The sequence below is a fragment of the Heterodontus francisci genome, chromosome 11, assembly GCF_036365525.1.
Source record: "Heterodontus francisci isolate sHetFra1 chromosome 11, sHetFra1.hap1, whole genome shotgun sequence".
Lineage (NCBI taxonomy): Eukaryota > Metazoa > Chordata > Chondrichthyes > Heterodontiformes > Heterodontidae > Heterodontus > Heterodontus francisci.
Window position 1 is genome coordinate 121,710,257 of NC_090381.1, and position 14,293 is coordinate 121,724,549.

The window sequence follows — 14,293 nt, forward strand, 5'->3', positions numbered from 1 at the left end:
TTGGGGGTTGGGTTTCTGATCCCTGAAGCCTGAACACTTAAGAGGCAGTAGGGAAATCCCTGTCGCTCAGGGTTGTCCAGCAGACGGTATGAGGGCACTGAGGAGTGGACCTCATGTGACCTCCCTGTTTTAGGCACTGCTTGGTACAGCGTGGTTGTGTTTGGTAAATAGCAGTATGAGGTTGAATCCAAAGATTGTGACCAAAGCCCGATTGAGTGGCCAATCACGAGTGCCCAACCGTCCTGACTCTACTCCAGGTCCATTAAGTGAATTGTCTGCCCATTCATTCCCTGTAGGACCATGTACGGGGGATTCACACTGATTCTCAGCGGAAACTCACGGCTTTTCCCAGTCCAAAAACTAACAGATGAAGATGCAGCAGCTCTGGTTCATCTCCTGTGTCGAAACTCCTACATCACAGGTCAGTCCTGCTTAGTCCGATCCTACCGATATTTAGCCTGAACACCATCAAAATCAGTTTATTTAATTCCATCAAATCCCCACCCTCTCAAATTTGTTTCATGCCAAATGGGCACCTAGACATCCAACATGGTGCAGACACACAGTCCAAACTGCCAAACATGGCAGTGTTTGGGACTATATGGAGAGAGTGGGGCGGTGGCATTAGGTTGGGGATTTATGCAGGGCGATGCGGAGAGAGTGGGACAGTGGGATTAGTTTGGGGATTGATACAGGGTTATGGGGAGAGAGTGGGACAGTGGTATTAGTTTGGGGATTGATACAGGGTTATGGGGAGAGAGTGGGGCAGTGGGATTAGTTTGGGATTGATACAGGGCAATGAGGAGAGAGTGGGACAGTGGGATTAGTTTGGGATTGATACAGGGCAATGAGGAGAGAGTGGGACAGTGGGATTAGTTTGGGGATTGATACAGGGTTATGGGGAGAGAGTGGGACAGTGGTATTAGTTTGGGGATTGATACAGGGTTATGGGGAGAGAGTGGGGCAGTGGTATTAGTTTGGGGATTGATACAGGGTTATGGGGAGAGAGTGGGGCAGTGGGATTAGTTTGGGATTGATACAGGGCAATGAGGAGAGAGTGGGACAGTGGGATTAGTTTGGGGATTGATACAGGGTTATGGGGAGAGAGTGGGACAGTGGTATTAGTTTGGGGATTGATACAGGGTTATGGGGAGAGAGTGGGGCAGTGGTATTAGTTTGGGGATTGATACAGGGTTATGGGGAGAGAGTGGGGCAGTGGGATTAGTTTGGGATTGATACAGGGCAATGAGGAGAGAGTGGGACAGTGGGATTAGTTTGGGGATTGATACAGGGTTATGGGGAGAGAGTGGGACAGTGGTATTAGTTTGGGGATTGATACAGGGTTATGGGGAGAGAGTGGGGCAGTGGGATTAGTTTGGGATTGATACAGGGCAATGAGGAGAGAGTGGGACAGTGGGATTAGTTTGGGGATTGATACAGGGTTATGGGGAGAGAGTGGGACAGTGGTATTAGTTTGGGGATTGATACAGGGTTATGGGGAGAGAGTGGGGCAGTGGGATTAGTTTGGGATTGATACAGGGCTATGGGGAGAGAGCAGTGCAGTGGGATTAGTTTGGGATTAATACAGGTCTATGGGGAGAGAGCTGGGCAGTGGGACTCGTTTGGGATTGATGCAGAGCTATGGGAAGAGAGTGGGGCAGTGGGATTAGATTGGGGATTGATACAGAGCTATGGGGAGAGAGCGGGGCAGTGGGATAAGTTTGGGATTGATACAGGGCAATGAGGAGAGAGTGGGACAGTGGGATTAGTTTGGGGATTGATACAGGGTTATGGGGAGAGAGTGGGGCAGTGGGATTAGTTTGGGATTGATACAGAACTATGGGAAGAGAGTGGGGCAGTGGGATTAGATTGGGGATTGATGCAGGGCTATGGGGAGAGAGTGGGGCAGTGGGATTAGTTTGGGATTGATACAGGGCGATGGGGAGAGAGCAGTGCAGTGGGATTAGTTTGGGATTAATACAGGTCTATGGGGAGAGAGCGGGGCTGTGGGATTAGTTTGGGGATTGATACAGGTCCATGGGGAGAGAGTGGGACAGTGGGATTAGTTTGGGATTGATACAGGGCTATGAGGAGAGAGCGGGGCAGTGGGATTAGTTTGGGATTGATTGTGGGGTATGGGGAGAATCCGAGGCAGAGGGATTAGTTTGGGATTGATTCAGGGCTATGGGGAGAGAGCAGGGAAGTGGGATTAGTTTGGGATTGATTGTGGGGTATGGGGAGAATCCGAGGCAGAGGGATTAGTTTGGGATTGATTCAGGGCTATGGGGAGAGAGAGGGACAGTGGGATTAGTTTGGGATTGATACAGGGCTATGGGGAGAGACCGGGGCAGTGGACTTAGTTTGGGATTAAAGCAGGGCTATGGGGAGAATGTGAGGCAGTGGGATTAGTTTTGGGATTGATACAGGGCTATGGGGAGAGAGCAGTGCAGTGGGATTAGTTTGGGATTAATACAGGTCTATGGGGAGAGAGCGGGGCAGTGGGATTTGTTTGGGGATTGATACAGGGCTATGGGGAGAGACCGGGGCACTGGGATTTGTTTGGGGATTGATACAGGGTTATGGTTGAGAGACCGGGGCAGTGGGATTAGTTTGGGATTGATACAGGGTTATGGGAAGAGACCGGGGCAGTGGGATAAGTTTGGGATTGATACAGGGTTATGGGAAGAGACCGGGGCAGTGGGATAAGTTTGGGATTGATGCAGGGCTATGATGAGAGAGCGGGGCAGCGGGATTAGTTTGGGATTGATACAGGGTTATGGGGAGAGGCCGGGGCAGTGGGATTAGTTTGGGGATTGATACAGGGCGATGAGGAGAGAGCGGGGCAGTGGGATTAGTTTGGGATTGATTGTGGGGTATGGGGAGAATCCGGGGCAGAGGGATTAGTTTGGGATTGATACAGGGCTCTGGGGAGAGAGCAGGGAAGTGGGATTAGTTTGGGACTGATTGTGGGGTATGGGGAGAATCCGGGGTAGTGGGAGTACTTTGGGATTGACACAGGGTTGTGGGGAGAGAGAGGGACAGTGGGATTAGTTTGGGATTGATACAGGGCTATGGGGAGAGACCGGGGCAGTGGACTTAGTTTGGGATTGATGCTGGGTTATGGGGTGGGACCGGGGCAGTGGGATAAATTTGGGATTGATACAGGACTATGGGGAGAGCGTGGGGCTGTGGGATTAGTTTGGGATTGATATAGGGCAATGGGGAGAGAGTGGGGTCGTGGGATTAGTTTGGGATTGATACAGAGCTATGGGAAGAGAGCTGGGCAGTGGGATTAGTTTGGGATTGATACAGGGCTATGGGGAGAGCGTGGGGCTGTGGGATTAGTTTGGGATTGATATAGGGCAATGGGGAGAGAGTGGGGTCGTGGGATTAGTTTGGGATTGATACAGAGCTATGGGAAGAGAGCTGGGCAGTGGGATTAGTTTGGGATTGATACAGAGTTATGGGAGGAGAGGTGGGCAGTGGGACTCATTTGGGATTGATGCAGGGCTATGGGGAGAGAGTGGGACAGTGGGATTAGTTTGGGATTGATGCAGGGCTATGGGGGAGAGAGTGGGGTGGTGGGATTAGTTTGGGATTGATACAGAGCTATGGGAGGAGAGGTGGGCAGTGGGACTCATTTGGGATTGATGCAGGGCTATGGGGAGAGAGTGGGGCTGTGGGCTTAGTTTGGGATTGATGCAGGGCTATGGGGAGAGCTAGTGGCAGTGGGATTAGTTTGGGATTAATGCAGGGCTCTGTGGAGAATGTGGGGCAGTGGGATTAGTTTGGGATTAATGCAGGGCTCTGTGGAGAATGTGGGGCAGTGGGATTAGTTTGGGGATTGTTACAGGGTTATGGGGAGGGAGCAGGGCAGTGGGATAAGTTTGGGATTGATACAGGGCTATCAGGAGAGAACGGGGCAGTGGGATTAGTTGGAGATTGATACAGGGTTTAAGAGAGTGACCGGGGCAGTGGGATAAATTTGGGATTGATACAGGGCTATGAGGAGAGAGCGGGGCAGTAGGATTAGTTTAGGGACTGATGCAGGGTTATGGGGAGAGAATAGGGCAGTGGGATTATTTTGGGGATTGATACAGGATTATGGGGAGAGAGCGGGGCAGTGGGATTAGTTTGGGGATTGATGCAGGGCAATGAGGAAAGAGCGGGGTAGTGGGATTAGTTTGGGATTGATGCTGGGTTATGGGTAAAGACCGGGGCAGTGGCATTAGTTTGCGGACTGATACAGGGCTATGAGGAGAGAGCGGGGCAGTGGGATTAGTTTGGGGATTGATGCAGGGCTATGGGGGGGGGAGTGGGACAGTGGGATTAGTTTGGGATTGATACAGGGCTATGGGGAGAGAGCAGTGCAGTGGGATTAGTTTGGGATTAATACAGGTCTATGGGGAGAGAGTGGGGCTGTGGGGTTAGTTTGGGGATTGATACAGGTCTATGGGGAGAGAGTGGGACAGTGGGATTAGTTTGGGATTGATTGTGGGGTATGGGGAGAATCCGGGGCTGGGATTAGTTTGGGATTGATTGTGGGGTATGGGGAGAGATCGGGGCAGTGGAATTAGTTTGGGGATTGATGCAGGGCTATGAGGAGAGAGCGGGGCAGTGGGATTAGTTTGGGGATTGATGCAGGGCTATGAGGAGAGACCGGGGCAGTGGGATTAGTTTGAGATTGATACAGGGTTATGAGGAGAGAGCGGGGCAGTGGGATTAGTTTGGGATTGATACAGGGTTATGGTTGAGAGACCGGGGCAGTGGGATTAGTTTGGGTATTGATATGGGGTTATGGGGAGAGAGCGGAGCAGTGGGATTAGTTTGGGATTGATACAGGGTTATGGGGAGAGAGCGGGGCAGTGGGATTAGTTTGGGGATTGATGCAGGGCTATGAGGAGAGAGAGGGGCAGTGGGATTAGTTTGGGATTGATACAGGGCTATGGGGAGAGATCGGGGCAGTGGAATTAGTTTGGGGATTGATGCAGGGCTATGAGGAGAGAGAGGGGCAGTGGGATTAGTTTGGGATTGATGCTGGGTTATGGGGTGGGACCGGGGCAGTGGGATAAATTTGGGATTGATACAGGACTATGGGGAGAGCGTGGGGCTGTGGGATTAGTTTGGGATTGATATAGGGCAATGGGGAGAGAGTGGGGTCGTGGGATTAGTTTGGGATTGATACAGAGCTATGGGAAGAGAGCTGGGCAGTGGGATTAGTTTGGGATTGATGCAGGGCTATGGGGAGAGAATGGGACAGTGGGATTAGTTTGGGATTGATGCAGAACTATGGGAAGAGAGCTGGGCAGTGGGACTCATTTGGGATTGATGCAGGGCTATGGGGAGAGCTAGTGGCAGTGGGATTAGTTTGGGATTAATGCAGGGCTCTGGGGAGAATGTGGGGCAGTGGGATCAGATTGGGGATTGATGCAGGGCTATGGGGGGAGAGTGGGGCGGTGGGATTAGTTTTGGGATTAATACAGGTCTATGGGGAGAGAGCAGTGCAGTGGGATTAGTTTGGGATTAATACAGGTCTATGGGGAGAGAGCGGGGCTGTGGGATTAGTTTGGGGATTGATACAGGTCTATGGGGAGAGAGTGGGACAGTGGGATTAGTTTGGGATTGATACAGGGCGATGAGGAGAGAGCGGGGCAGTGGGATTAGTTTGGGATTGATTGTGGGGTATGGGGAGAGAGCAGGGAAGTGGGATTAGTTTGGGATTGATTGTGGGGTATGGGGAGAATCCGGGGTAGTGGGAGTACTTTGGGATTGACACAGGGTTGTGGGGAGAGAGAGGGACAGTGGGATTAGTTTGGGATTGATACAGGGCTATGGGGAGAGACCGGGGCAGTGGACTTAGTTTGGGATTAAAGCAGGGCTATGGGGAGAATGTGAGGCAGTGGGATTAGTTTTGGGATTGATACAGGGCTATGGGGAGAGAGCAGTGCAGTGGGATTAGTTTGGGATTAATACAGGTCTATGGGGAGAGAGCGGGGCAGTGGGATTTGTTTGGGGATTGATACAGGGGTATCGGGTGAGAGTGGGACAGTGGGATTAGTTTGGGATTGATCCAGGGCTATGGGGAGAGAGCGGGGCACTGGGATTAGTTTGGGGATTGATACAGGGCTATGAGGAGAGAGCGGGGCAGTGGGATTAGTTTGAGATTGATACAGGGTTATGGTTGAGAGACCGGGGCAGTGGGATTAGTTTGGGGATTGATACAGGGTTATGGTTGAGAGACCGGGGCAGTGGGATTAGTTTGGGGATTGATGCTGGGTTATGGGGAGAGACCGGGGCAGTGGGGTTAGTTTGGGGATTGATGCAGGGCTATGAGGAGAGAGCGGTGCAGTGGGATTAGATTGGGGATTGATGCAGGGCTATGAGGAGAGAGCGGTGCAGTGGGATTAGATTGGGGATTGATGCAGGGTTATGGGGGAGAGACCGGGGCAGTGGGATAAGTTTGGGATTGATACAGGGTTATGGGGAGAGAGCGGGGCAGTGGGATTAGTTTGGGATTGATGCAGGGCTACGGGGAGAGTGTGGTGCAGTGGGATTAGATTGGGGATTGATGCAGGGCTATGAGGTGAGAGCGGGGCAGTGGGATTAGTTTGGGATTGATACAGGGTTATGGGGAGAGACCGGGGCAGTGGGATTAGTTTGGGGATTGATGCAGGGCTATGAGGTGAGAGCGGGGCAGTGGGATTAGTTTGGGATTGATTCAGGGTGATGAGCAGAGAGAGGGGCAGTGGGATTAGTTTGGGATTGATTGTGGGCTATGGGTAGAGAGTGGGACAGAGGGATTAGTTTGGGATTGATACAAGGCTATGGGGAGAAAGCAGTGCAGTGGGATTAGTTTGGGATTAATACAGGTCTATGGGGAAAGAGCGGGGCGGTGGGATTTGTTTGGGGATTGATACAGGGGTATGGGGAGAGAGTGGGACAGTGGGATTAGTTTGGGATTGATACAGGACTATGGGGAGAGAGCGGGGCACTGGGATTAGTTTGGGGATTGATACAGGGTTATGGTTGAGAGACCGGGGCAGTGGGATTAGTTTGGGGATTGATGCTGGGTTATGGGGAGAGACCGGGGCAGTGGGATTAGTTTGGGGATTGATGCTGGGTTATGGGGAGAGACCGGGGCAGTGGGATTAGTTTGGGGATTGATACAGGGTTATGGTTGAGAGACCGGGGCAGTGGGATTAGTTTGGGGATTGATGCTGGGTTATGGGGAGAGACCGGGGCAGTGGGATTAGTTTGGGGATTGATGCAGGTCTATGGGGAGAGAGCGGGGCACTGGGATTAGTTTGGGGATCGATACTGGGCTATGAGGAGAGAGCGGGGCAGTGGGATTAGTTTGGGGATTGATACAGGGGTATGGGGAGAGGGTGGGACAGTGGGATTAGTTTGGGATTGATACAGGGCTATGGGGAGAGACCGGGGCAGTGGGAATAGTTTCGGGATTGATCCAGTGTTTTGGGAAGAGAGCTGGGCAGTGGGATTAGTTTGGGATTGATGCAGGGCTATGGGGAGAGAGTGGGTCAGTGGGATTAGTTTGGGGATTGATGCAGGGCTATGGGGAGAGAGTGGGGCGGTGGGATTAGTTTGGGGATTGATGCAGGGTTATGGGGAGAGAGTGGGGCGGTGGGATTAGTTTGGGGATTGATGCAGGGCTATGGGGAGAGAGTGGGGCAGTGGGATTAGTTTGGGATTGATGCAGGGTTATGGGGAGAGAGCAGGGCAGTTGGATTAGTTTGGGGATTGATACAGGGAATGGGGAGAGAGTGGGACAGTGGAATTAGTTTGGGGATTGATACAGGTCTATGGGGAGAGAGTGGGACAGTGGGATTAGTTTGGGATTGATACAGGGCGATGAGGAGAGAGCGGGGCAGTGGGATTAGTTTGGGATTGATTGTGGGGTATGGGGAGAATCTGGGGCAGAGGGATTAGTTTGGGATTGATTCAGGGCTATGGGGAGAGAGCAGGGAAGTGGGATTAGTTTGGGATTGATACAGGGCTATGGGAAGAGAGTGGGGCAGTGGGATTAGTTTGGGATTGATACAGGGCTATGGGGAGAGACCGGGGCAGTGGACTTAGTTTGGGATTGATTCAGGGCTATGGGGAGAGAGCAGTGCAGTGGGATTAGTTTGGGATTAATACAGGTCTATGGGGAGAGAGCGGGGCAGTGGGATTAGTTTGGGATTGATCTAGGGCTATGGGGAGAGACCGGGGCACTGGGATTAGTTTGGGGATTGATACAGGGTTATGGTTGAGAGACCGGGGTAGGGGGATTAGTTTGGGGATTGATACAGGTCTATGGGGAGAGAGCGGGGCTGTGGGATTAGTTTGGGGATTGATACAGGTCTATGGGGAGAGAGTGGGACAGTGGGATTAGTTTGGGATTGATACAGGGCGATGAGGAGAGAGCGGGGCAGTGGGATTAGTTTGGGATTGATTGTGGGGTATGGGGAGAATCCGGGGCAGAGGGATTAGTTTGGGATTGATTCAGGGCTATGGGGAGAGAGCAGGGAAGTGGGATTAGTTTGGGATTGATACAGGGCTATGGGGAGAGACCGGGGCAGTGGACTTAGTTTGGGATTGATTCAGGGCTATGGGGAGAGAGCAGTGCAGTGGGATTAGTTTGGGATTAATACAGGTCTATGGGGAGAGAGCGGGGCAGTGGGATTAGTTTGGGATTGATCTAGGGCTATGAGGAGAGAGCGGGGCAGTGGGATTAGTTTGAGATTGATACAGGGTTATGGTTGAGAGACCGGGGCAGTGGGATTAGATTGGGGATTGATGCAGGGCTATGAGGAGAGAGCGGTGCAGTGGGATTAGATTGGGGAATGATGCAGGGCTATGAGGAGAGAGCGGGGCAGTGGGATTAGTTTGGGATTGATACAGGGTTATGGGGAGAGACCGGGGCAGTGGGATTAGTTTGGGATTGATACAGGGTTATGGGGAGAGACCGGGACAGTGGGATAAGTTTGGGATTGATACAGGGTTATGGGGAGAGAGCGGGGCAGTGGGATTAGTTTGGGATTGATGCAGGGCTACGGGGAGAGAGTGGGACATTGGGATTAGTTTGGGATAGATTCAGGGTGATGAGCAGAGAGAGGGGCAGTGGGATTAGTTTGGGATTGATTGTGGGCTATGGGTAGAGAGTGGGACAGAGGGATTAGTTTGGGATTAATACAGGTCTTAGGGGAAAGAGCGGGGCGGTGGGATTTGTTTGGGGATTGATACAGGGCTATGAGGAGAGAGCGGGGCAGTGGGATTAGTTTGGGATTGATACAGGGTTATGGGGAGAGACCAGGGCAGTGGGATTAGTTTGTGGATTGATGCTGGGTTATGGGGAGAGACCGGGGCAGTGGGATTAGTTTGGGGATTGATGCAGGTCTATGGGGAGAGAGCGGGGCAGTGGGATTAGTTTGGGGATTGATACAGGGGTATTGGCAGAGGGTGGGACAGTGGGATTAGTTTGGGATTGATACAGGGCTATGGGGAGAGACCGGGGCACTGGGATTAGTTTGCGGATCGATACTGGGCTATGAGGAGAGAGCGGGGCAGTGGGATTAGTTTGGGGATTGATACAGGGGTATGGGGAGAGGGTGGGACAGTGGGATTAGTTTGGGATTGATCCAGGGCTATGGGGAGAGACCGGGGCACTGGGATTAGTTTCGGGATTGATCCAGTGTTTTGGGAAGAGAGCTGGGCAGTGGGATTAGTTTGGGATTGATGCAGGGCTATGGGGACAGAGTGGGACAGTGGGATTAGTTTGGGATTGATGCAGGGCTATGGGGAGAGAGTGGGGTGGTGGGATTAGTTTGGGATTGATACAGAACTATGGGAAGAGAGCTGGGCAGTGGGACTCATTTGGGATTGATGCAGGGCTATGGGGAGAGAGTGGGGCTGTGGGCTTAGTTTGGGATTGATGCAGGGCTATGGGGAGAGCTAGTGGCAGTGGGATTAGTTTGGGATTAGTTTGGGATTGATATCGGGCTATGGGGAGAGTGTGGGGCAGTGGGATTAGTTTGGGATTGATGCAGGGTTTTGGTGGGGGAGTGGGACAGTGGGATTAGTTTGGGATTGATACAGAACTATGGGAAGAGAGCTGGGCAGTGGGATTAGTTTGGGATTGATACAGGGCAATGGGAAGAGAGTGGGACAGTGGGATTAGTTTGGGGATTGATGCAGGGCTATGGGGAGAGAGCGGGGCAGTGGGCTTAGTTTGAGTATTGATACAGGGTTATGGGGAGAGAGCAGGGCAGTTGGATTAGTTTGGGGATTGATACAGGGAATGGGGAGAGATCGGGGCAGTGGGATTAGTTTGGGGATTGATACAGGGAATGGGGAGAGAGCGGGGCAGTGGGATTAGTTTACGGATTGATACAGGGTTATGGGGAGAGAGCAGGGCAGTGGGATTAGTTTGCGGGTTGATACAGGGCCACGGGGAGAGAGCGGGGCAGTGGGATTAGTTTGGGGATTGATGCAGGGCTATGAGGAGAGAGCGGGGCAGTGGGATAAGTTTGGGATTGATACAGGGTTATGGGGAGAGTGCAGGGCAGTGGGATTAGTTTGGGGGTTGATGCAGGGTTATGGGGAGAGAGCGGGGCAGTCGGATTAGTTTGGGGATTGATGCAGGGCTATGAGGAGACAGCGGGGCAATGGGATTAGTTTGGGATTGATGCTGGATTATGGGGAGAGACCGGGGCAGTGGGATAAGTTTGGGATTGATACAGGGCTATGACCAGGGAGCGGGGCAGTGGGATTAGATTGGGGATTGATACAGGGTAATGGGTAGAGAGCAGGGCAGTGGAATTAGTTTGGGGATTGATACAGGGTTATGGGGAGAGAGCGGGGCAGTGGGATTAGTTTGGGGATTGATATAGGGTTATGGGGAGAGAGCAGGGCAGTGGGATTACTTTGGGGATTGATACAGGGTTTTGGGGAGAGAGCAGGGCAGTGGGATTAGTTGGGGGACTGATGCAGGGCTTTGGGGAGAGAGCAGGACAGTGGGATTAGTTTGGGAATTGATGCAGTGCTATGAGGAGAGAGCGGGGCATTGAGATTAGTTTGGGGATTGATACAGGGTTATGGGTAGAGAGCGGGGCAGTGGGATAAATTTGGGATTGATGCTTGGTTATGGGGAGAGACCGGGGCAGTGCGATTAGTTTGGGGATTGATGCAGGGCTATGAGGAGGGAGCAGGACATTGTGATTAGTTTGGGGATTGATACAGGGCTACGGGGTGAGTGCGGGGCAGTGGGACTAGTTTGGGGATTGATACAGCGTTATGGGGAGAGAGCTGGGCTGTGGGATTAGTTTGGGGATTGATACAGTGCGATGGGGAGAGAGCAGGGCAGTGGGATTAGTTTGGGGATTGATACAGTGCGATGGGGAGAGAGCAGGGCAGTGGGATTAGTTTGGGGATTGATACAGTGCGATGGGGAGAGAGCAGGTCAGTGGGATTAGTTTGGGATTAGTTTGGACTGGTCTCTATGCGCCGCCCGAGAAGCATGGCAGGGCGCAAGGAGTGATCGGGCGACGGAGGGGCGAGCGGCTGAGAGGAGGGAAGCAGCACGGCCTCGAGTTGGTGGCTGGAGGGTGTGGGGAGGAGCAGGGAACAATTGGTCAGGGGAGTGGGGGAGGAAGCCTTGAGTTGCCGAGACGGGTTTGAGTTCCAACCTCAAAGTCTCCCATTCAACCGCTCCCTCCAGCTGAGTGGGGGGCTGGATACCCGATGACGCTTTCTCAGCGTGTGCAAAGACGTTGGCGCTGCCCTATGATGTCCTCCCGTGCTTGCACCACTTAGTCCTGGCAAGATGTAGTTGTGCACATGGGCAGCTTGGAGCACTCTGATGACGTCAGTGGGTGCTGCGTTATCAGGAGTCACTGTTTACATTTTTAAAGTGACAGTTTTACATTTTTTTTAAAATTTAAATTAATATTTTATTCAAAGTTCCAATCCCATCTCTCACCCCACCAATGACTAATCAGTTTATGAATTGCCCTCTCCCCACAAACATTTTTTCTACCCCCGAAATTCATTAACTTTGACCTTCAACCCCTTCGCAAGAGTTTTCTCCGCGCCCACCATCCCAGCCCTGAAAACATCACTCCGGCACTGGTCCCAGTGACCCAAGAACCTAAAGCCCTCCCTGCACCATCGTTCCAGCCACACATTCATCCTCCTATTTCCATATTCACTTGTATGTGGTATTGGGAGTACAAAGAACAAAGAACAGTGCAGTACAGGAACAGACCATTCGGCCCTCCAAGCCTGCGCCGATCTTGATGCCTGTCTAAACTAACACCTTCTGCACTTCCGGGGACCGTATCCCTCTATTCCCATCCTATTCGTGTATTTGTCAAGATGCCTCTTAAATGTCGCTATCGTACCTGCTTGCACCACCTCCCCCGACAGCAAGTTCCAGGCACTCACCACCCTCTGTGTAAAAAACTTGCCTCGCACATCCCATCTAAAATTTGCCCCTCGCACCTCAAACCTATGTCCCCGAGTAACTGACTCTTCCACCCTGGGAAAAGCTTCTGACTATCCACTCTGTCCATGCCACTCATTACTTTGTAAACCTCTATCATGTCACCCCTCCACCTCCAGTGAAAACAATCCAAGTTTATCCAACCTCTCCTCATAGTTAATGCCCTCCAGACCAGGCAATACCCTGGTAAACCTCCTCTGTACCCTCTCCAAAGCCTCTACGTCCTTCTGGTAGTGTGGCGACCAGAATTGCACGCAATATTCTAAGTGTGGTCTAACTAACGTTCTGTACAGCTGCAACATGACTTGCCAATTTTTATACTCTATGCCCCGACCGATGAAGGCAAGCATGCCGTATGCCTTCTTGACTACCTTATCCACCTGCGATGCCACTTTCAGTGACCTGTGGACCTGTACGCCCAGATCTCTCTGCCTGTTATTACTCCGAAGGGTTCTACCATTTACTGTATTCTTCCCACCTGTATTAGATCTTCCAAAATGCATTACCTAACATTTGTTCGGATTAAACTCCATCTGCCATTTCTCCGCCCAATTCTCCAACCGATCGATATCCTGCTGTATCCTCTGACAATCCTCATCACTATCCGCAACTCCACCAACCTTTGTGTCGTCCGTAAACTTACAAATCAGACCAGCTACATTTTCCTCCATATCATTTATATATCATACAAACAGCAAAGGTCCCAGCACTGATCCCTGCGGAACACCACTAGTCACATTCCTCCATTCAGAAAAGCACCCTTCCATTGCTATGACCGAGCCAGTTCTGTATCCATCTTGCCAGCTCACCTCTGATCCCGTGTGACTTCACCTTTTGTACCAGTCTGCCATGAGGGACCTTGTCAAAAGCTTTACTGAAGTCCATATAGATAACATCCACTGCCCTTCCTTCATCAATCATCTTCGTCACTTCCTCAAAAAACTCAATCAAACCAGTAAGACACAACCTCCCCTTCACAAAACCATGCTGTCTCTCGCTAATAAGTTTGTTTGTTTCCAAATGGGAGTAAATCCTGTCCCGAAGAATCCTCTCTAATAATTTCCCTACCACTGACGTAAGGCTCACCAGCCTATAATTTCCTGGATAATCCTTGCTACCCTTCTTAAACAAAGGAACAACATTGGCTATTCTCCAGTCCTCTGGGACCTCACCTGTAGCCAATGAGGATACAAAGATTTCTGTCAAGGCCCCAGCAATTTCTTCCCTTGCCTCCCTCAGTATTCTGGGGGAGATTCCATCAGGCCCTGGGGACTTATCTACCTTAATGGTTTGCAAGACACCCAACACCTCCTCCTTTTTGATAATGACATGACCGAGACTATCTACACTCCCTTCCCGAGGCTCATCATCCACCAAGTCCTTCTCTTTGGTGAATACTGATACAAAGTACTCATTTAGTACCTCGCCCATTTCCTCTGGCTCCACACATAGATTCCCTCCTCTTTCCTTGAGTGGGTCAACCCTTTCCCTGGTTACCCTCTTGCTCTTTATATACGTATAAAAAGCCTTGGGATTCTCCTTAATCTTGTTTGCCAATGACTTTTCATGGCCCCTTTTAGCCCTCCTGACTCCTTGCTTAAGTTCCTTCCTACTGTCTTTATATTCCTCAAGGGCTTCATCTGTTCCCAGCCTTCCAGCCCTTACGAATGCTTCCTTTTTCTTTTTGACTAGGCTCACAGTATCCCATGTTATCCAAGGTTCCCAAAACTTGCCAAACTTATCCTTCTTTCTCACAGGAACATGCCGGTCCTGGATTCTAATCAACTGACGTTT

At 51.4% G+C, this 14,293-nt stretch overlaps 1 protein-coding gene across 4 annotated transcripts in view; it reads left to right on the forward strand.

Annotated features, from left to right (window-relative positions):
* lrrc34 (leucine rich repeat containing 34) overlaps nucleotides 1–14,293 on the forward strand; it is a 187,769-nt gene that overhangs the window by 39,661 nt on the left and 133,815 nt on the right. For 3 of the 4 annotated variants that reach the window (XM_068041610.1, XM_068041611.1, XM_068041609.1), the window contains exon 2: nucleotides 297–421. The exons of the other annotated variant lie outside the window; for it this stretch is intronic. In XM_068041610.1, the coding sequence (XP_067897711.1) occupies nucleotides 301–421 (121 nt within the window). In that variant the 5' untranslated portion in view covers nucleotides 297–300. The remainder of the gene's footprint in view (nucleotides 1–296; nucleotides 422–14,293) is intronic. 4 annotated transcript variants of the gene reach the window in all.